The sequence below is a fragment of the Sycon ciliatum genome, chromosome 9 (genome assembly GCF_964019385.1).
Source record: "Sycon ciliatum chromosome 9, ocSycCili1.1, whole genome shotgun sequence".
NCBI lineage: Eukaryota > Metazoa > Porifera > Calcarea > Leucosolenida > Sycettidae > Sycon > Sycon ciliatum.
In genome coordinates, this window is record NC_088651.1 from 11,736,149 (window position 1) to 11,760,227 (window position 24,079).

A 24,079-nucleotide genomic window follows, 5' to 3' on the forward strand; every position below is an offset into this window, starting at 1 on the left:
TAAGCGAGCCTAAATCCATGCGCTGGCTGTTTAAGTGCAGTGCGCAAAGCACTGCCACAGCGGTGCGTGGCGAATGCAAACATGGCAGTGTGATCAGTGGATGCTAACACGCACTAACTACATTAGTGCGACATTTAAAAGTGTTGTCTCCACATCGATCATTTACAGTATTGATACAATTTTAATCAGTAATTTGAGTTTGACAAAAAATGTCAGTACTGTAGATCCAGCTGAACACTTACCACCGCAGTATGGCACTGAAGTGAGACTTCCATTAAGCAAGCAACTTGGTGTGGCATCACCCACAATCCCCTGACCCTCTTGGCATGAAAATGTAACATTGTGGGAGACTTTCACCACTGTTCTGTCAGCAGTACCATTGGCAATATAAGGTACATTACAGCGCAGAGCTGTGCACAGAATAACGTAAAAAAAAAAAAAGAAATGGTACATTTTACATGATTGCGCTGCTGCTTACCGTTGCTAAAGGGGAATTCTTTAACAAAAAAAATTACTGTAAATCATGAATATATAACGAACAAGTAAATCTAACGAGTTAACGAGCAAAGATTTGTCGTTATTTTAAAGTTCGGTAGCAAAAGTGGTATGCATTTGGGCCTCGCACGATTGAAATCGATCATTTCACATTATGGCATGCAGCGCGTGTTCAACGGATCGTAACTCGGGCAATTCTCAACGGAATTCAACAATCGAAAGATCTAGATGATACATGTAGCAGAGACGATCAGCAGTTGGCCCAAACAACTCCGAAGTCTCTCAGATGAGTTTTGACGAAGCGGCTGGATAAACTTCATTTTCTTTATTCTCCTGACATCGAGGTATACTGTGCATGTGTTGGACAACAATGAATGTCCGTGACGAGAATTCCTAGTATTATTGCAGCTGTCTGAGAAAATCGTTAACTTTTCAAACCGTTAACCTTCGAAAATCAGAAAATCGTTAACTTTGCGGGTCGTTAAAATAATATGATTTACAGTGCTAATTCAATATTTGTGTTACTTAGCGGTTCAGCTTCAAAGGCTCGCCCTCTAGATAAGTTTCCGTTATCTTGAGAATCAATCAGTGAAGATTGGCTTCTTACAACATTTACCTTAGTTCATACACGTGTATGTACATAAGAGGCATTGTGCATGGTTGAATACCCTTCAAATTGGTGAACCCCTTGATAGGCGACAAGCCTCTGGGTCATCCTAATAAAGATTTTATTATTACTTCCTCCGTGTCATTAAAATTGTGGCTTCCCATATCGCAACGTGTGTGACTTGCTCGTCTTAGTGAGACGGTCGGAATCGCTTTTGTCTTTTGTGTTTGATTATTGGTGCGAGCCTTCCTGAACAATGTCTCCTTGTTTCTGAAGCCGTGGTGGTCTCGGACTTTGTCGGAGCTCTCTTCCACACCAAACAATTCATTGCACTCCGCACTAATCCGCCCCACAGCGCGAATCGTTTTTTTCTGGAGTTCCTGCCAGTCCACATCGTTCGCGTGGGCATTTATCAAGTTTGCAAGCTAGTGTATAAGAATACTGGTGTCTCTCCTGAATTCGAAATGCTGAAGTTGACAATGGCAAGAACAGAGTGTTTTCAAAATCCTAAAATGCGCTATTTTCGGCGCATATTGCTGCGAAGATAGCAGGTCTGAAAACAGCAACTTCTCTTGTCGTAGCTACAGAAAGCAGCAAACTTGAGCCAGAATTCGATCTGAAGCAATTCTGGAACCTGGAAGGAATTGAAATTACTCCCGAAAGTGAACTTAGTGACGATGAAAAAGCCCACGAAGCCTTCCAGAAATCAGTAACGTTCGAAGGCGGCAGGTATGTTGTATCATGGCCTTGGCGCTCTGACCCTACACAGCTAGATCTTCAGGAAGACTGGGGCCTGGCGTACGGACGCCTCCGTTCCCTTCTACGCCGACTCTCCAAACAACCAGAGTTGCTTGAGAAGTATGACAGCACCATCAAAGAACAAGCTACCAATGGTATTGTAGAAATGGTGGTACAGGACAAGCCCAGTGGCCCAGTGCATTACCTGCCCCACCATTGTGTTGTCTGACCGGACAAACCTACAACCAAGGTACGCGTTGTCTGTGACGCATCAGCGAAGTCCAGTAGTTCAGCAAGCAGTCTGAATGACTGCCTCCATCGCGGTCCTTCTTGCTTCCAGATTTAGCTGGCATCCTCATGCGATTCAGAACGTTCCAATCGGAATAGCAAGCGACATCGAGAAAGCGTTCTTACAGATGTCGCTCCACACACAAGACCATGACGTGATGAGATTCTTGTGGCTCAAGGAAATCACCCAGCCACCTAGCATAGACAACATCGTAGTGTACAGATCCGCAAGAGTGCGCTTCGGAGTGATCTCCAGTCCCTTTCTTCTGGCAGAGACAATCAGACATCACTTGTCATCCCAGTCGAACGATGAGCAGGCCAGCGAGATCGTTGACAATACGTACGTGGACAACATCCTGATCAGCAAACGCACCACCACCGACGCGCAGGATTACTATGCCTACACAAAGTCAGTCTTCTTGTCTGCTACAATGAATCTAAGGGAGTGGGCATCCAACGACACAGAATATGTTGCCTCCCTACCAGCAAATGATAAGCCGACCTCGTCCACCCACAAATGTCTTGTAATGAACTGGGACACAGCACTAGACACTCTTGCCGAGAGTCACTAACCCCCAGAGTGAGCAACACCACATAGATATAGTCTGTTGCGACTCGTTTTCAACATTACGTCATTTTCATGTAGCTGCGCGTTGCACACTCTTGTTTATGGACTCTTGCTCTCGCTATTAGCAGTACCCACGCATCGGAGAGACTACAGTCCATTCAGAAAAAGACGAGCGCTGGCTCTGGAGAACTCCCGTGCTTGGAGATTTTGTGGTACACTGTACAGTGCCGCGCGATTCGAAACTTGAAAAAGGGTCCAAAAAAGGCACCTCAACTGAGGTTCGAACCGCAGATGTACTGTTATGCAAGTGGAGTGAACGGCCTGGATTTTCATGGTTTTACCCAATTCAGTGCTTTGGGGGCAAAACCTGGCCGAAATCCTATTCCTGTTATGCCTTGCTTTTTTGGAGAAATAGACTTCAAAAACACAATTGGAAGAGCATTCCTTGGGGGATTGCCAAAAAACTGTGACGAAAACTCAAAATTTGACCTGTTTATGGCCAAGAACTAGGAAATCATCTTTTTCTGAATGGACTGTAGTCTGCACCAAACGTGAGCTTCTTCAGGCGATTGCCCAGTTTTTTGATCCACTTGGATTCCATGCTCCGTTGACGGTCTCTGCCAAAGCGCTCATGCAAGATAGTTGGCGTGAACAGTATGATTGGGACGATCTCCTCAGTGAAGCTTATCTCGTAGGTGGCGTGAGATTGCTATAGAGGTGGACAAAGCATCATCTGTCACATTTCCCAGGTCCGCAGGTCTACACCCTGAGGACACAGAGCGTTACGAGCTCCATGTATTCTGGGACGCCTCTCAGCTAGCTTATGGTGCTGTTGCATATTTGCGCAAGATTGGGAACAATGAAGCATCATCCGACATTGTCTTCAATAAGACTCAAGTGGCACCTTTGAAGGCCATCACAATTCCGCGACTGGAGCTTCTAGCGGCTCTTCTAGGTGCACGTGTTATCAAGTTCCTGAAAGGTCAGCTGCCAGTACATCGAATTTGTTTACATTCCTATTCTTCTTGCGTCCTTGGCTGGATCCAGAGCAAGAAGACACAACCAGCATTTGTGGAGAAGCGACTTGCAGAAATCCGCGAGAACCCGAGACTGTCCAGTTCACTCATCTTGCCAGCCGGGAACTAAATCCTGCTGATATGCCTGCTGATATGCCTGCTGATATGCCGTCGCGTGGTCAACCACCAACAGCTAACACTACAGATCTTTGGTGGCATGGCCCACCTTGGCTTCGCACCTGTACAGATCACTCTTTTCCTTTGCCTGAGGAGGGTCCTCCGGAAGTGCAGCAACCCAGTTTCAAGAAGCCTCTACTTGCGTTGCTATAGATCACTCTACTCCAACACCCAGTGGTCCATTTGACATCGACACTACCCGCTTCTCGTCATTTCATAAGCTGATCTCCACAACTGGATGGGTACGCCGGTTCGCCAACAATTCGAAAGCAGGAACACCTCAAAACGAGTCGCCAGTTCTAACTTCTTAGGAGCGAAGAGCAGCTCGAGATATGTGGATTGGGCATATCCAACAGTCAGCCTATGTTCAGTGACATCAAGAAGAACAAGAAGAATGATTTGATCCGTCAGCTTCAACTGTTCGTCGACATCACCGGTTTGCTGAGATGCAATGCCAGAATAGAAAACTCCAACACCTTGTCTGAAGCCGCCAAGTTTCCACTCTTGCTCCCAAGACATGCCCTTACCAGCCTAGTGATTCGTCAAGCACATGTGGAGCAAATGCACAGTGGGCGATTGCACACTCTTGCACGGCTACGTCAGATATATTGGATTCCCAGTGAAAGACGAACTGTGAAGAGCGTGATTACACAATGTGCGGTGTGCAGGCGCGTACGCAGGGTCACCTCTAGGGGGGTTTCCAACCGAATCCAAACAATGAGTTTTAAGTTTTAACCCTTTCTAAAGAGCCCTAGGAAATTTTCAAAATTATGCATTTTTTGGTGTTGTTTGGATTATAACTTCAATTCTACTCACTCAATCTTCATTATCTTGGGCTTCCTGGAAGTGGAAAGGTACCCGGATGAGAAGGAGCTTGACCATGATAGCCAGGACACAGTACAGTCATGCACATATCCAGCGCTATAGGCTATAGCGGTAGAGTGCAGCGACGGTGCGAAAAATGCCCCAAACGCATCCTGCTCCAACGATTTCGTTTTTCTTGATCGCAGAGTTTCGATTTTTTTGCCTTATGTGCTCTTGAAAGTATCACTAGTGAAGCCCCTGCAAATTTGAGCAAATCAGTGCGACGAAAATCTCAAAATCTCGATACTCAAGTCGCACTGTGCGCTTTTGAAATTGCCGAGATCGCGGCTCAACTTACGAATGATTTATCTCACGATTCATTGCTCGCAGCGATTCGCAAATTGTTTCAACCGACAGCTAAGAGTTTTCTATTTGACCTGGATATTTGGAACGTTGGATGTGAGCGAGATTTGACTGAGTTACGATCTTTTGAAGTTTTGCCATTCTTGCCAGATCGATAATGCGCCCTACCAAAAAATGCCCAAAAACGTTGCTCGTTTGGAACATTTGGGGAGTTTCCGGGCAAAGGGGAACCCCCTGCGCACGTGCCTGGGTGTGTCGCAAAGTCGAAGGTGGACCCTTTGCAACCCCACAGATGGCACCCCTACCAACAGAGCACGTAAATCCAGCAGTTGCATTCTCTAGTTGCGGAGTTGACTACTTCGGACCATTGCTGGTGAAATCCGAGTTCGGTGCGAAGAATGCATGAAGAAATATACTCAGTACAGTATTATACTCAGTACAGTATTATACTCAGTGCAGTATTATACTCAGTGCAGTATTATACATGGCATAGATTAACGGCCGGACATCGGACATTTTCCGGCCATTTTCGGCCACTGACCGGACGTTTTCAATTTCACCGGACATAGTGTCCGGTCAAAAAAAGGAAAAAAAGAGCAGAGACCTTTCGAACTTTTTATGCAGAGTTGGGCTTTCTTCGGCCGCTTCGTGCCAACTGCGACTTGCATTATCGTATAACTTACACGTCTACACCGTAGTCTCAGGCGTAGACTTCAACATATATACTTGATCCGCCTGTAGCAACGTGGTTGCTACAGTCATTCACACTTTCGACCTTTGGTACATGGTGTCGACTTCGCACCTGAGTCAATGGGTTGAACTGCAGAGTGCAGTGCAGCTGTTCGCTCTTGACAGTGTTGAGAGGAAGATGTCATCTTTTTATTTTTCACTATTTCACTCACCAAGAATGCAGATCGTCTTTTAGAATGTCCGATTTCTGGAAAGCGAAAGGGAGATTCAGAGGACTTGCCGCCGTGCAAAAAGGTCCGTGGTGTGAAGGCCGCTACTTGCGATAAGTGGATCTCGGACAATGATGCAGAGCTGACTTCTTCCGCCTGGCTGATTTATGACCGGCAGAAGAACGATCGGCTGTTAGCAGAATGTTTGAAGTGTTCCGTGTGCATCAAGTTTGTAGACAGAGTCCGCAGTTGTAAAAACTTCAGCGAGGCTTCCATAAACGGATCCAAGAACCTGAGAACATCAGCGTTCAAGGATCATGCTGGAACGGAGATGCATAAACGAGCAATGAATCTTTTCTGCAGACAAGAGTGTCCCGCTCGAAATGCCCTCGAATTCGCTCCAATTGCAAAGGCACTGTGCGAGATGGACGATGGTGCTGCCGCTAATGCACGACGCAAATTCGAAGGTCAAGGAGCATATCGCGTTCGCAAAATTCTCAACTGCAACGCTTTCTTGTACATACATTTCTCGTCAATAAATTAGTTCAGTTTCTAATACAAATAAATTGGCGAATTGTACATAGTAATGTGTGAGATACGTCCACATAATGAGTCATTGTGAATATACTTCAGTACTACTAAAAAAAAAGAAGAAGAAACACCCTGAAAATGTGTTGTCGAACATGTCCGGCCACGTCCGGACAGATTTCAAAACGGAAGGACGTTTGTCCGAGCTAAATGAAATCCTTAAGCTATGCCCTGTTATACTCAGTGCAGTATGATACTCAGTACAGTATTATACTCAGTGAAGAAAGCATGGGTTGTATTATTCACCTGCTTCGTCACTCGAGCCATTCACCTGGAGCTAATGAGTGATATGACCGCCGATCAGTTTATTCTATGTCTCCGTCGGTTTATTGCGCACCGTGGATGTCCTTCTCATATGTGGTCTGACAACGCCCCACAGTAGCCGACCAAGCCTTACGGCAAGCTTGGACAGACACCACAGAAGATGCCGATGTCCAAAGCTAGGCAGCCGGCCAAGCCATCAAATGGTCGTTCATCGTAGAACATGCCCCATGGATGGGAGGAGTATACGAGTGCCTAGTTTGCGTCGTTAAGCGGGCGCTGAGGGAGTCAATTGGCCGACGCTGTCTATGGCCGACCCACCTGGACACCGTACTAAGTGAAGCAGCTGCTATCATCAACACTAGACCGTTAACTGCATGTGGGTCTTTGGAGGAAGGGGAGGCTCTGACTCCGGCTCATTTTCTAGTTCTTAGGTCTCTGAGCTGTCGGCGGTGAAAACAGTCAAGTCGCTGAAAGACTGCCTGGGGCACTCTCCATGTCTCACAGTTGTAAAGGAGGTCAGGCAGCACAAGCGAGCTGTGCAGCTTGAGCCTGGACCTTTCTGACACATGCTTGCGCCGCAGCCAGAGGCTGCACATGCTAATGTATGCCTGGGATGCCAGCAAAATCTCCTGTCGATACCCTCAGCACCCCCCATAAGAGAACCAAGCTGCTTGATGCTCCACCAGGACGTAAAGTGCCCCCATTCCATTCTTTCCTCATGATGACAGCTTCCTCCATAAATGCGGAGCGTGGGGAATGCCTTTGGCAAATGAGAGTTGTTGCATTGGCTAGCTGTACATCCCAGCAAGCGGGAATGTGCTGGTTATCGATACTACACAAACAAAACAAAAAATCGCGGTGGTGAGTCTGAGCAGACCAGGAGGTATGACAGCTTTGTATACTAAAAATGTACAGTGCGTTCGGTGAAACAATTCGATACTGTTTTCCAGCGAAATGTTGTAATCTATGTACAATATCCTCTAATATCCTTTCTCTAGGGCCCAAAGGCTATCCAATTCACCAGGCATCGTGGTTTTACTGTTTTTTGTTTTCTCCGCATTTTGGGTTGAAATCTGAACATAAAAAGAAGCACTGATGACGTCATTCTGCTTATAATAGACATTTGATGTCGGAAATCGATGACAACTAACCCAGTGTATCGATACAGGCAGTTTGGTTGAAAAATATTGATGTATGCCAAAGTTATTACCAATACATGTTTTGTACATACATGATCTCCTTATTATACCTGAATACGGGAATTAAAACAAAATGAACATCGACTCACGTATTTCACACACAACACGTAAACGCGCTGCTAGGACATGTGAATTGCCATAGGTGGTTAATGCTTTGTTCTCGGCATTTGGCAATCCTCTCCATGCAAAGACATTGCGAGGGGAGCAGCCAGCTTGGAACGAAGATTCAGAGAGAATTGTGCCATTGTTCCTGCTGCACAGTGCTTTTGCTGAAGTGTAATTCAAGTAGAGGCTTGAAGGGATTGATACACTAGTTATGGCCGATGATGCTGGGCAAAAGGTATTCCCACTCAGCTCTGGAGTCACACGCACACACACAGGCACACACACACACACACACACACACACAGATGCGCACACACGTGCTAGATCCTGAATTCGAAATGCTGAAGTTGACAATGGCAAGAACAGAGTGTTTTCCACATCCTAAAATGCGCTATGTGTGGCGCATATTGCTGCAAAGATAGCAGGTCTGAAAACAGCAACTTTTGTCGTAGCTACAGAAAGCAACAAACTTGAGGCAGAATTCGATCTGAAGCAATTCTGGAACCTGGAAGGAATTGGAATTGCTCCCGAAAGTGAACTCAGCGATGATGACAAAGCCCACGAAGCCTTCCAGAAATCAGTAACGTTCGAAGGCGGCAGGTATGTGGTATCATGGCCTTGGCGCTCTGACCCTACACAGCTAGATCTTCAGGAAGACTGGGGCCTGGCGTACGGACGCCTCCGGTCCCTTCTACGCCGACTCTCCAAACAACCAGAGTTGCTTGAGAAGTATGACAGCACCATGAAAGAACAAGCTACCAATGGTATTGTAGAAATGGTGGTACAGGACCAGCCCAGTCTTGTCCGACGTGTGTTGTCCATTGTGTTGTCCGACCCGACAAACCTACAACCAAGGTACGCGTTGTCTATGATGCATCAACGAAGTCCAGTAGTTCAGCAAGCAGTCTGAATGACTGCCTCCATCGCGGTCCTTCTTGCTTCCAGATTTAGCTGGCATCCTCATGCGATTCAGAACGTTCCCAATCGGAATAGCAAGCGACATCGAGAAAGCGTTCTTACAGATGTCGCTCCACACACAAGACCGTGGCGTGATGAGATTCTTGTGGCTCAAGGACATCACCCAGCCACGTCAGGCGAAATTTTCTGGTCAGTCGGCGACACGCATTTTTCACAAAATTTGCGTTTCACGCGCTGGGAGAGTATGCGTGTACTCGAGTCTCATCCTGAACACGTTTTTTTCTTCTTTTTTTCAGCTCCAGTATAGCTGTATTTTTCATTGCAAAGCCGTCCTCGATTGTTGTGTTCGTTGTTCAAACGAAGTGGACATTCAATCATGAAGGCAGAGGACATAGGAGCCTGATTGGAGTTTCTCGTGGCATAGGACGGCCACACAGAGACACTTCGGGATTTTCTGAATATAAAACACCGTACGCACGATGCTGAGATCAATTTGTGCGATATCAAATTGTTTGTGATCTACCACATCGAGCAGAACGGGATCCAAACACAAGCTTACCGACGGTTAGGCTGCCGACCTGACTGGACAAATGATCCCTGGCTTCACCAGACGCCAGAAGTCGGACACCATGTCCTTTGCCGCGACGTCCGTCTCCATAAAGAACTCCATCTTCGTCGTGAAAAGGCTTGAAATACTCAATATTCAACCGAGATTCGCGGTCTCACCCTTTCTCAGATCGAATCATTTTTTGTTGTAGCAGTTGCAGCGCAGATCCCCGCCACTACTTCAACAGAAGATGCTCCAAAGCATGCCTGGAACAAGCCATATCGAGGTTGCAAGCCACCCCTCTCAGCACTTTTTTTGAAGAAATTCGAAATTTCAATGGTGGAAGATATACTATGAAGAGAATTTCAAAAAGTATGTTTCGCGGAGCGATCGCTCAACCTACGTCATTCAAACTTTGCAGGATGGTTCAGACGTACATGCTAGGCATGAAACCACAGAAGATGATATCATAGCTGACACACAGAGTCACACACACAGCAGATTCGTGTGCACAGATACTAAATTAGTGGACGTCGTCATCTTCTTCCCGCTGATCTCAAATGTACTATGACGTGCTATTTCGCCTGACGCACCTACCGTAGACAACACCGTAGTGTACAGATTCGCAAGAGTGCTTCCCACCGCGTAGAGTCGACCGCCCGTGCATGCAGCTGTCTGGCGTTTTTTTCAAACCAGGTCGAAATGTTTGAGGGGGCACCCCCCCCCCCCCCCCCCTCTCTCTCCTAAACCCGCCACTGAAAAGTGTGAGTGACACGACGTTTTCTTTCTGTTTACAAAACACAGGGTCACGAGTGCGAATACACACAACTTCCAACACCTGCAATTGCTTGAAGAAGCATGTGTGCGCCTGTCTGGCTTTGCAGCCTGAACCATATACTGTACATACATCGATCAAAATCTCGAGACGCCCGTTCAAAGCCTATCCTGTGCATGCAATCCTAAGCTCCTTTTTGGTGGAACATTGGTCCGGTATTTTCCAGATCGCCCGCTATTACCCTGCAGCCTTTCCTCTAATTTATACTCAAAAAGACGGCGGAATGATATTATATGATGGCATGGCAGTTGTTGCCCCAGTGCTGCGCTTAGCCATAACATGTAAATTGTTGGTCATGTAGAAATGAAGAATGAAAGCAATGATCAAACATTTGGTATGTAGGGCCGCTGTATCCAGAGGAAACTGTTTATTGCTGCAACTGACCTGCGGTACTCTGGTTATTGGCAGAAACTTCACCAGTCAACACGTTTAGGATCACCACCAAGAAAATAGTTGAGAGAAGCCTCATCTGAAATCACATACAAACAGTCAAACACATGAATAAATGTTGGCATAAAAGCTGGCTACACCCACCCACAGAAATGTTACGTTATCGTGGCCATACACACACACACACACACACACACACACACACACACACACACACACACACACACACACACACACACACACACTTGTACTTGTTGCTCACTGCCAAAACTGGTCACGTGGGTCTCCCCGGGAGAGGGAAGAGAGACTCAAAAGGAATCTTGGAAAGATGACTCAATTGGCCATTGAACCACGCAACACCTCAGTAAGTGGGTGAGGACAAGGTGCAGAAAAAGGATTGGCGGCATCAGGGTATCCGTCCCGGAATCCAACTGCAGTTACCCCTGCCCCCAGTGAAGGTAATACTTGGCACTAGTGTGGGTGGCTAAATCAGAGTGGATCTGATTATAAGCTTCTCTAGTACTATTGATTACACAAAAGTTAATCTAGCCAGAAGCAGTCCATGATTAAAAGTTATGTATACCGTAAAGTCGCGGATAAAAGCCGGGCTTATAAGCACATACGCCACTTTCTGCATCAGGCTTCAATGCAAACCAGGCTTGTATGCAAACCATGGTTATATGCACCACTGATATTTTTGCCAGGTGTGTATGCACATCAGCCGATCCGGGCTTGCATAAAAGCCAGGCTTCTACGCGCGACACGCGTAGATCTATCACTGACTGCCGGTATGGCGGCAGTTTTACTATGCACTGTACATAGCGCATGCACTCTTGACCTGCCCGATCCGGGCTTGCATAGAAGCCAGGCTTCTACGCGCGACAGGCTTATATGCATTGACTCGTTTGATTTTCAGGCTTCTATCCGCGATGTGCTTGTATGCAAACCCGGCTTTTATCCGCGACTTTACGGTACAGTCGACCTACCCCTATAACGATATTTGCGTCAGACCAAGAAATATCGTTATAAGGGTAATATTGTTATAAGGTTACTGGTTCATTTCATACATGTACGTCATAATGCATGATTTTTTTCATTTTTTACACTCTTCATAGCATCAAAACCTAAGTGCATGTATGTTCTATGCACATTGTGTACACAACAAGGCATTACTGGTGCCTCATTGCATTTCGTCATGTCCCAGCGACTTATCAAGTGACGCTTGCCCCACCTGGATAGGGGCCTCTACATATTCCTTGCTAGATATTGTTATGAAATGGAAAAATGCCGAGTGGTCAGCCCATTTTATATCGTTATAGGGGTAATATCGTTACAGCAATATTGTTATAAGGGTAAGGCGTTGTATACACAAGTCAATGGAGTGATTTGGTTTGGCAGAAAAATATCGTTATAGGGGTTATCGTTATAAGGGTAGGTTGACTGTACTTCAAATAGACAGTATATGAACCCTGAAACCAACAAAGGTGGTAGGTACTACAATACACCTTCAAGCAGCCGAGCCCGTTCGCAACAGATCCTACACTATCTGGCATAAGTGTACCCGCCGACCGCACGCAAGCGCGCGCACCCCCCCCCCCCCCCACACACACAAACATACACACACACACACACACACGGTATTCTGGCTATGCGAACCCTATGGGGGGTTGAGCAGGTTTGAAACAGTAGGGGCGATGACGGGATAGGTCCTGTGGTCTACTGAAACGCCGACTGCAATTGCAAACGATGCAGAAGGAGCTACGGTCTGTGTTGGTTGCTCTGGCCAAACCACGGCTGCACTAGTGACACTTCATGCCTTGGCACGATAGCACAGAGCGGTTGCAGTGGAAGCTGCAGCACTCGCAGAACATATTGTTTGTAACTGGTGACTCAAGTGTGTCAGAAGATGCCTTTGCTGATGTTGCTGGCGAGCAACATCAGCAACATCAGTATCTGCATCTGCCGCACTGGTCGCAGTGGCAACTTCCTGGCTGTTGGCTTACGGGTAGGGCACGCGTAGCTGTACACTTGTAACCAAACCAATGTGTCTCCTGAAGACATGCAATATCCACAGCCAGACGCGAAAGTTCCGCGGCGACCCGTTCGATTTTCTTATCCTCCACAACTTTTCCAGTTAAGCGGGATTCACAGAAACTTTTTTGCGATGCGACACGCGATGCGACAGACGCGAAACTGGGAAAACCCCAAATCGCAGCCATGTCGCACCCCACGCAACTGCCGCAACTGGGCCATCGCAGGCCATCGCAGAAGTTGAGCTTGGCTCAACTTTTGCGATGCGATGCGATGCGACAAGCGATTTGGTGTACGATTTTGACCTTTTCTACAGCAAAGTTGTACAAAGGTGCAAGAGTTGCCTATACATTTTTACAAGTTGTGTCAAACCGCGCGAATATCATGGTGACTTACCCAAATCAGCAAAACTTTGTCGCATCGCTGACTTCTTCTGTGAATGGTATTTCGCGAGTTCGCATCGCACGCATCCATCGCAGATCGCATCGCATCGCGTGTCGCATCGCAAAAAAGCTTCTGTGAATCCCACTTTATAGCTGCAGTTTCAATTGGGACTGAGCTTTCCACCAGGGACCGGACATTCGAGGTGCCTACAGACAAATATCGTGTACATCCTGTACTGTTTCAAACCTGCTCATCTCGTCCAGTCGCAGACGTTCGGGGGTTGCAACTCCTCACCGAACAAAGGGCGCGCGGAGAAACTTGACATTGCGCGAAATCACGCGACACCTGTACATTTTCGATCTGCGGGATGAAGATGACGACGCCCATGCATTTGGTAGCAAGGAGTAGTAAGATACTGGTATATCACTACTCCATGCCTAAAATTGTACTGTCAAGGGCATACGGGGAGTGCAGCATGCCATCGCTTATGTAGTCAATTATGGACCACTAACTACAACTACCGTATTTCCCCGTAAGTTAGTTCTCCCCAATGACTTTGTACCCCCTATAAAAAATACACTTTCCACTGCCGAGGTTATCACCCCGAAAGACAGTTCCCCGAAAGATAGTAAGTTCGTACCCGTCCTACATGTACAGACACCGTACAGTACATACATCATATGCACGGACGCTAGAGTTGCGCAGGCTTCCCACTGTGTGTCATTTATCCCCGATAAAAAAGTACTCCCCGAAAGATAGTACCACCCCCGAAAGTTAGTCACCCATGTGGCTGCTAAGTTCGAAAATTGGTACGTACTAACTTAGGGGGAAATACGGTACTCATGTTACTACTACTCTCAGTACACGCGTAGGGCTTTTAGAATGGTTATAATTACTATCTCGAGGAAAGAGACTGGAATATCACAAAGGACTAGACTAGGAGAATAGCACAAAGAGATCGATCCAAGGACTAGGCCTACAACAAAGGACTGGGAGAAGCACACCCCGCGCAAGCGCAGCCTTCAGGGTATAACTAAAGCTATGGAGGAAAAGGGGGGGGGCATGCAGTAAGTGGGAATAGGGTGAATGGGAAAATGGGTGCATACATTAAGCGAGACAGGGTGAGCGGGAAAATGGGTGCACACAGTTAATGAGACAGGGTGAGCGGAAAAAGGGGTGCATGCAGTTAGTGAGACAGGGCGAGCAGGTAAAGGGGTCAGCAGTGCATGCAGTAAAGGGAGGCAAAAGGTCAGCAGGGCAAAGGTCAGCGGGGAATGCATGCATGGGCATGTGTTCAGGGATGTAGACATGTATATGTGTACAGAAGTGTGTGCATACGGGAATGTGTACGGGGCTAAAGGGCTCATACAACACTTGCACTTTCCAGCTCAGAGTTGCCCTGGCTACCAATGGACAAGATTTCAGGGTCACAGCTTGCGCAATGGCTTTGTACTTTTGGAATGGCCACTCGACGTACTCAGCACAAATTCTCTATTGCATGCATGCACAATATGTTCAAATTTCGCATTTTTGGTGACTTTACCACCGTCATGGAGGCTGGTCGGTGAGGAGCAGGTAGCCATCGCTTGTGGAATCAAAAACATGGCTCCACTGTGTGGCTGATTCTGGAAGAGACCGGAGAAACGTTACTTTCTCCAGACAAACAAGTAATTCGATAACCGTTTTGCTGCTCGTCAAGCCCCGCAGTTAACTTGGTTTCTTGAAGGGTACAGATGTCTATGTCGTAGAAAGAGAGGTCTCGACACAAGGAGTTCCTCTTGATCAAGGAACTACAAGTTACGCTATACTGTCCACTAACACCACCAGTTACTAAACAATCAGCTCATGCTATAAATTGGTCTTTCTCCTTTGTATAAAATTAATTAAACCTTTGTTCTCCATCTGAGTCCAAAAAAATAAATAATCTCTGAATTTCTCATCTTTATAGTTGTAGTCTCTTAGTTTTATTTCCATCATTCACTGTACTATTTTGAGATGAAGGGAACGAGACATTCAATACTTCTTAGGCATGTCCTAATTGACTGGTGGTGGGTTCTGGTGTAGATTCATGCGTAGACAAGACATGTTACTAATGTTGTCTGCCACTCTGCCTGGGTCCTTTTTTCAAATAATAGTTCTTTTCTACGTTCCATAGGGGCTACCACCTTGGGCACCCTGTTAGAAGACCATAACGGTCTGTTCGGAATGCCCAAGTAAAGTAATAAAATACAATACAAATCACTAAACTCGGATTGAGAGGCAAGGATCAGAATTAAGAAGAAAGGGCCAAAGGTTTACAAGTTATCCGTGATGGTCCAACACTGGCAATTAGAAGCATGATATTGTTAAGCCATAACGTGCAACAGTTAGCACAATGATGGAACATTCAAAGTCGGAAGGCTGTTAGAGTGCGCATTTGAAATGTAATGGAGCTTGACGTCAGATCGTTGAATTTCCGTGCTGCAGTGGTCATTGTTATTCTAACGGTCGCACGTTACGACTCATCAATATCATCCATATAATCGCCAGTGTTGAACAAATGCGGTTTACGTGTAAACCTTTTGGTCTTTTCCTCTTGACAATACAAATCGCAAATTATTATTATTATTATTATTAAACTCAATCTCGTAACATGTGCACGCATTGCTAATGTGGGGAGCAACCCCAGAGATGAGGGCAATAACCAGCCATGGTAAAAGTACAAAGAAAACGGTGGAATGAAAGCAACAGGGAGGAAAACAAAGCTCAAATGCTTTTACTAGAGGAGATGAAACCAGCTATGGTTTGGAAAGGGGTGGAAATTGCCAAGGAGTGTGTTTGTATGAAGGTTTTATTTGCACGCCATACTACACAAACCAAAGCGCAACGGCATTGCTACCCAATACAAATCACCTCAAATAATCCTATACTCACTTAACCCTTTATGGACTGGCAAATTTGTACAGGAAAGAAGCGACATGCGAAAATCAGTACTAACTCGAAATCGGTGTACATTAGCCAATACAACACCATACATTTTCGGAAAGTAGATACGATAAGCTCCACCATCATCCTCCTCGCCGCCACTCTCGCTACTAGCAGTATCAGCAAAGCCATCAGATAAATAGTTTTCTTGACTTTCTGGGATATCATCATCACTATCACTGTCCACTTCGAACTCGTCGTCATCAGACTCGTCAAGTGGGTCGCCAGAACTGTCCTCATCAGAGTTCCAGTTCAGAATCATGCCGATGGCATCGTCCGCATCCATGCGAAGGCCGTTTCCGTGTCGTGCCATGACAGTACTCGTACTGCAATTTTAGTTCTGCATGCTCGCATAAGCTCTCAATTTTGTTTTTTGCGCCGCCGATTTGGTCAACATTTTGACTAAGGACCCCGGCGAATTTAGCACCATTGGAAAGATATGAATTTCGTCTTTCGATTTGTGTAAAAATATTGCCGAAAACGTGCGGTGCGCCCAGAAAATTTCGCGTCTCAAGTTTTGATCTTATCAGATCGAAACTTGAGCATCGAAACTTATCAGATCGAAACTCGTACAGTCCGTCCACAAAGGGATAACCTCTGCTCATACAATTTTCTCTGATCTCGAAATGTTCAGTCACGGTACTGATTTTATTGTGAGACACACGCTTATAGCGTTTGAAAATGAGTAGAGCATGCTAGAGAGAGAGAGAGAGGTTGTTGGAGAGCGGCTGGATAGCAGGGTAGTGTAACAATAAGAGCACTAGGGGAAGGCTAGATTTCATTTATCTAGACATCAACAGAGACTGTGCGAAAAGCCAGTCGATAGCACTAAAGAGTAAAGACAACTACAGCACTGCTCAATAGAATGCAGTCGCAACCTTCAAGTATGTACGGGGTGTTGCACAGCCCTACACCTGCAAACACTGGGCTGTGAATTGTGCGAGGCGCAAACTTGTGCGACATGACTGAATTTCATTGAGCAGCAATGTGCAACACAGTCAATTGCTTCAGATAATCATGACAGACTGCACAACATGGGCAGACGAACGGGAACACATATGTTTGGCTGCACTGTACAACGTTTGCACTGTGGAACAGAAGTGAACAAAAATACGTGGCTGGTCAGCTGAGGTAGTCGACTGGTCCAGTGGCTTGTTTCAGACGGAAATATCTCGTGAGTCTTTTGGGAACAATCAATTGTTTCGGGAATTAAGGCCATGTAAAATATATTGATTGTTTATCGTCAGATTTTCTCGAGAAATCGGGGCGGACGGGAGGTTTTTAATTTTATTTTTTATTATGCTTTTATGGCTGTAGGGCAGGTGTTCGCAACCCCAGAGGATAATGGAAAGTGGAACAACCAACGTTACGTAGAAAAAAGAAGAAAACCAGGCAGCTTATGATCAGTTTCAATTTTCAAGTCCATAGCAACTAAGTTACGGTTCAGTCTGTGGACTTGACCTTCGAAAATCTCAACCGCAGTACATACAGTACATTTACCAGTATTAAAAAATAAAATAGTTCGGCAGGGAGGGTGAAAATTTGGGGCGGGCGCGGACGATAAACAATCAATTATTTTACTTGGCCTAATAATAATAATAATAACTTTATTAGGAAGACCCGAAGGCAAATCGCCTATCGAGAGGTTCACCGCATTGAATGGTTGTGGTATGACAAAGCAAAGAGGCAACCATTGTGTGCGGGGGGGGGGGGGGGGGGGGAGTTTCGAACTATGCACAGTGAAGGGATAATTGTATGTACATGGCCAAGGATAGGGTAAACCGGACAAAGTGGCCATTTTTGGGAGCAACGGATTGGGAAGTATAACAGTATTGTGGTAATGAGTGCAAAATCATAAGAATTAGTTATAGGGGGATTCCCCCAGTACGAAAAGCATATTGTTGCAAGTGTTTGCCAAGAGTTTGACGGAACAGAGGAAGAGAAAGTAAATTATGACGAGGCGCAAAGCTATCATACTTCCGAGCACAATACAAAAATGTAATGTTGACAAGCCGACACACATGATCTGCAAGTCAAATGGCCCACAACGGGGAGCCGAACATGCACACTATGGCATTCGACCGATTTGTTCGATTTCAATATCATGGTCTTTTCAGATTTTCATTGTACAGTACCTATTTGCAGTACCTTCCGGATCAGTATTTCCACTTGAAATAATATGCACCAAAATGCCTCATTCTCAGCATTCTTTTATTCGCTTCCATGTACAGGTCTGCTCTCGATATAACAACTCTCACTTGTACATAAACCTCGCTAGTAAGTAAAAAAATCAAATCCCGCGCCGAAACAGCATCACTCCCATACAAATTTTGTTCTACACAACATAATCCTACATAACATAAACCTCGACATAACACACGCTACGGCGCGGTCCCCGGTGTGCGCACTCTCGATACAACATAAATTCACGTGCACGGTACGATCAAGCGGTAGCTGTTGCTAGGCGGTTTAGACCAGTTTAGTCCTACATAACGTAAACCTCGGCATAACGCACCCTGTGGCGCGGTCCACGACGTGCGCACTCTCGATATAACGTAGATTCACGTGTGCGGTACGATCAAGCTGTAGCCGTAGCTAGCCAGTGTAGTCCTATTGTGCATAAATTCTGCGGCATTGATAGTATCTGATGTCGATGGTGGTACAGTGTGTATATGTTTGCACGGTTAAACCCACCTTGTAAAAGCCTTCATTTTGAGGTACATCTTGTATTTTACACACGGTTTTCTACATAACATAACTCTCGATATAACATAATTTTTGCGTGGTCCCAGAGATTACGTTATATGGAGAGTAGACCTGTAATTGGGCTTATTGCCCGTTTGGTTTTGCGAATTCAAATAAAAAAGCAACAACAATTATCCAGTGTGGCCCTTCGAAACCCCAGATTGCTAACCGACCCCCTACCTAACTACGCGGGTGTCCAAAGATGTGCACTCTCTTACCTTGCCAGGCACACTTAGCATGATTCTTGTGTGATCTCCGGCTGGCGAGAGCGCTTTGGCAGAAGTTGGAAGGGCTTGGCCCAGCTTGGGAAAAACAGCTCTCCGCGTGTTCGAATGTTGAACTGAAGTGCGCGGAGCAAAGAAAAGCACCTCTTCAGTTGTCAATCTACCAAAGCGCTCAGATTTTGGTCCAAGTCCTTACCCCTCAACACGAGAACAGAGGGCCAAAGGCAAGCTAAAATCTTCCTCACACCGCGATTCAAAATTCACTGTCACCAGGAAGAAGAAGACTGTACTGGTTTGAAGCAGGGAGTAGTACAATACCGTGTACTACTCCCTGGCTTGAAGCGCTAAGCAGGGAGTAGTACAATACTCCCTGGTTTGAAGCGTACGGCAAACCGTACTTATCGCTGACAACCGAGCAGCAGGCAAAAGCCACGCGCTTGGCTAGGCGCGCAACAATAGGGTGTCTGGCCTGCAATGGCGGGCAGCCGTATACGGGAAAGCCCAGGCCGCAGTACGAGTGCGCCCTTATGCGCGGGCGAGACCACCCCATGTTTACTACCAAGAGTACATAACCCCAGGGGGGGGGGGGGGGGTTATGTACTCTTGTTACTACGTATACAAGCAGGGCTCATGGCGCCTAATTTAGAAAACCGATCCTGTCAGGTTTCTATTATTTTGTGTTCTCTATACAGTACAGTATTAGGAAGCAGTTCCTTTCATGGCACGAAAGGACTCCAGCACGCGTACTAAGCCTCAGCCAAGGTACAGTACTAACCGAGTACGCAAGATAGAACAGCCGGTGTGGTGGAGCAAACACACCACGTATTAGTATGGAAGAGGCGAAGTCCCCGGATGCCGCCCGGTCCACAATGACAGACACCACCATGCTTATATGGGAAATAAGGTGCGAGAGCCCACCATGTAGAATGTACCAGGTAAGGCGGGCCGCATAATTATAAGCACGTGGCAAGCGCAAAAAAAGAGACGTACCCACGAGGCGAGGTATATTATGGCACCGCAGGCCGCGCACCTGGGAGCCTTTCTGGAAGCCTTACTCGATCGGATAGAGCGAAATTGCACATCAGAGGCTCCGCTCCATGTAACACTGTAGTGGCCCTACATTTTTACTGCATAAACAACCAGTTTTCAAAGCTTATTATTATTATTTTTTTCTTTCGTTCCTACACCATAACACGCATGCTCGGCCAGTCCTTCCTCGGCCTTGTTTTTACTGCATTTTCTGCGTAGTTGTTTGCATTGCATGCCTATTCGAGTTTTTCCAAAATATCTCCACGATGGACGCTGTTTTGGATTTGCTGCATACCCTGGCGCAGCCAGAGGTACAATCTGCCATCGCGGCATCCGCCCACTCCCGCGGAAAACAAATAGGAGGCACCGTTTCGGGGAACGGCATACAAATTTCCTCAAATTCCGCACCCACGGGCGGATTAGAAACTGGTCGTGGCACCACCGCAGCCTCTGGCGGTCAAGAAATGGAGGAGGCTCGGAACTCTTCCAAAAGGGAAGGGAACCAGGATGACTCTCGGGTAGATGGCGGGGAGCCTTTTCGTTTTGTCTCACTGGCCGAACGTCGTTCGGCAAGCCTCGGTTTTTCCACGGACCGCCATTCCAGCAATGGCGGCCGGGGCCATACATGTATTAGGGGTGACGTCACTGACGTATCTGGGTCACGTGATTTACGTACAGCTAGATCTAGATCATGCTCACGGGACAGATCTCCACCCCACTCACGATCTCCCTTTCGTTATCGTTCTGCTTCATGTGAACGACGTACACGTACTCGCCATAGACCGGCTGGTGCTACACGTACACGTAGATCTAGATCTAGATCTCAATCTGCGGACAGATGTCGGTCAGTGTCACGCTTGGGTGCTACGCACGAGTCCCGCCTGAGTGCCCTCGGACGACATGGGTCACCCAGACGCCGCGAGTCGCACCGTTTCACCAGGCACCGAGATAGTTCTGGCACTAGTTCTAGCTCTGGTACGTCAGAATCTGACGATAGTGACTCCGACAGTCCTAGTGGCACATGTCCGTCATCCGACGACTCGGCTGCCCACGAGCATCGCCGCGGTAGCGGCGCGGGCTTCGATCCTAAGGGGTTAGTGGACGACTCTGTATGGTCTCCCCCCTCGCACATGGCCTCGTACCTACGGGAGCACTGCCGTGGTTCCCTGTCCTTCGCTGAGCGTCAACGGGTGCGGAAACTGTGTCCCCGACCGGACGTGGAGGAAACGCGATGTCCACGCGTGGACCCGTTCTTGTCAGATGTCCAGGGCCTGGCCAATGCCAAGAGAGCGGATAGAATGCTGGCCAACATCCAACAAAAGGTTACGGACGTTTTCCGTCCCCTGGCCGCGCTCTGGGCTGCTATTGAGCAGGGCCGGCCGGTCCACGAACTGACCGAGCTGGTCCAGATGGCGATCGTCATGACGGGCGACGCCTCAAATGTATTGTCGGAGACACGCCGTCAGCGCCTCATGGCAGCGCTGCCAAAGAGATGCCCGAAGAGCCTGCTGCAGGGCTTGCGTCCTTCCGGTGATCTCCTCTTCGGTGATGGATTTTCCCGGGAGTATAAACGGAAGTGCCAGGAAATGGACGTATTCCAGCCACGGCCTTCTGGGCGGCGCCCGGGGACCGCACAGGACCGGTCGCAGCCTGCCCGTCCTGACCGTTTTTCTGGTCGCACCGTGTACCGGTCAGATCCAGGGCGGTTCCGCCCTTACGACAGGGCAGGACGGGGTCATGTCACCCGCCGGCCTGAGGAGCATTTCCGCCAGCCAGCAAAAAACGGCCGGGGCCAGCCCTTTCGCGGGCGCCCTTGAGGTCGTTGACGACCTCCCCCGTGCCTGGCTGCCTCACGGAAGCCCCTACCCCCCAGGTAGCGGGCCGATTGGAGCATTTTGCGGCAGCCTGGCGAGACCTAACGCAGGATGTGTGGGTGTTGAAGACCGTCTCAGGGTACTGCTTAGACCTCCACACCGTTCCTTGCCAGCGGTCCACTCCGACAGAGATGTGGTTCCCTCCCGAAAAATGCGCCACCGTCCACCAGGAGATAGAGGATCTCCTATCCAAGGGTGCAATTCGACCGGTGAGCCCATCTCTCGGCCAGTTCGTGAGCCGGTTATTCACCGTAGGGTACCACCGCCGAACGTCCAGTCATCGACCTCCGCCACCTGAACGAGCACGTGCGGTACGAGCACTTCCAGATGGAGGGTCTCCACCTCGTTCCCCTATCCGTCCGAGAGGGCAATTGGCTCACAAAGCTAGACCTCAAGGACGCGTACTTCACCGAGCCGATCCATCCCCAGCACCGCCGGCTCCTGCGCTTCAGTTGGGAGGGCCAACTCTACGAGTTTCAGTGCCTACCGTTCGGCCTGTCCAGCGCCCCCCGGGTATTCGCGAAGCTGATGAAGGTCCCGATCAGTGTTCTTCGTCGTCAGGGCATTCATCTCATCCTGTATCTCGACGACCTTCTCCTGATTGCCGAGTCACGGCCGGCCGCCGTGCTGCAGACACAGCAGGCCATTCAACTCCTAGAATCTCTGGGTTTCGTAATCAATCGGAAGAAGTCCATTCCCGAGCCTACGCAACAGCTCGAGTTCCTAGGATTTCAGTCGAACTCTGTGGCCATGACGATGTCTGTGCCGATCGACAAGGCGCGGAAACTCCAGCAGGAGTGCAACCGAGCCCTGTCCCAGCCCTACCTGTCCATCCGCGCATTGGCCTCACTCCTGGGCAGGATGGTTGCGTGCTCCCCAGGCATGTTTCTGGCTCCACTGCAATTCCGCCACCTTCAGCAGTTGAAGACTGCAGCCCTTCGTCGCCATCAGAGCTACCTTGCCACGGTACGCCTGACGCCGGAAGCCAGGACGGAGCTGACGTGGTGGGCAGCAGATCTAGAAACTTGGAACGGTCGCTCGATTCTCAAACCTCCCGCTCAGCTCACCATATTCTCCGATGCGTCCCTGCTCGGCTGGGGAGCGGTGTGCGGCACAACGAGTACTGGGGGTCAATGGTCCCCAACCGAGGCCAATCTCCACGCCAATGCTCTGGAATTGATCGCTGCCTCATTCGCGGTGAAAGCCTTTCATCACCGGGCCTCGTACCGTCCTCTGCACATCAAGTTGTTGATCGACAACACGACAGCCGTCAGCTACATCAACCGCTTAGGCGGCACGCATTCCCGTCTCCTGTCCCAGATCGCTTGCGACCTCTGGAGATGGGCGGTCCAACACGATATCCGCCTCCAGGCGGAATATGTGCCGAGCGAGGAGAACCCAGCGGACCATCCTTCTCGGGGCTCCCTCTCCGAGTCCGGCGACTGGCGCCTTGACCCTGCTCTGTTTCGCAGGATTCAGAGGGCAGCTCCTTGGACCTTGGTGCTAGATCTGTTCGCATCTCGACTGAACACGCAACTTCCCGCCTTCTATGCTTGGAGGCCGGATCCGGGGGCTCTCGCTCTAGATGCGTTCTCTCAGAATTGGAGTCTCCCTCATCAGGACGCGGTGTATGCCTTCCCACCATTCTGCCTACTGGACAGGGTGCTTCATCGTGTGGCCTCACTCCATACTTGCCGGATGATACTGGTCGCACCAGTATGGGATACGCAGCCATGGTACGCGACTTTGCTGCAGGTGTTGGTCGATTTCCCCATGCTTCTGCCCACATTCGCCTGCTACTCTCACCCTCGGGCCATCCACACCCACTGGTACTATCCCGCCACCTGCGCCTCGCCGCATGGCCTATCTCCAGCAGCGCTTCAATGCAGCAGGACTTTCTCCACAGGTCGTGCGACTCCTCTCCTCCTCTTGGCGGTCATCAACCAATGCCGCTTACGCATCGGCATGGGAGCAGTGGCTGGGCTGGTGCAGTCAACGGTCAGTGGATCCCGTTCGCCCATCTTTAG

The 24,079-nt window shown here is 48.2% G+C and overlaps 1 protein-coding gene and 1 long non-coding RNA gene across 2 annotated transcripts; one reads left to right on the plus strand and one right to left on the minus strand.

Moving 5' to 3' along the window:
- Positions 1 to 248: 248 nt before the first annotated feature.
- Positions 249 to 19,409, minus strand: LOC135824718 (uncharacterized). The gene is made up of 5 exons (XR_010554928.1): positions 19,346 to 19,409; positions 19,144 to 19,265; positions 10,796 to 10,880; positions 8,096 to 8,362; positions 249 to 410 (listed from the first exon to the last, which is right to left on the minus strand). It is a non-coding gene; the product is annotated as an uncharacterized LOC135824718 (long non-coding RNA).
- Positions 19,410 to 21,308: 1,899 nt separating this feature from the next.
- LOC135824257 (uncharacterized) lies at positions 21,309 to 24,079 on the plus strand. Its single transcript, XM_065336987.1, has 3 exons — positions 21,309 to 21,770; positions 22,308 to 23,552; positions 23,714 to 24,079. The coding sequence occupies exons 1-3, from the start codon at positions 21,309 to 21,311 to the stop codon at positions 24,077 to 24,079; spliced, it is 2,073 nt and encodes a 690-aa protein (XP_065193059.1).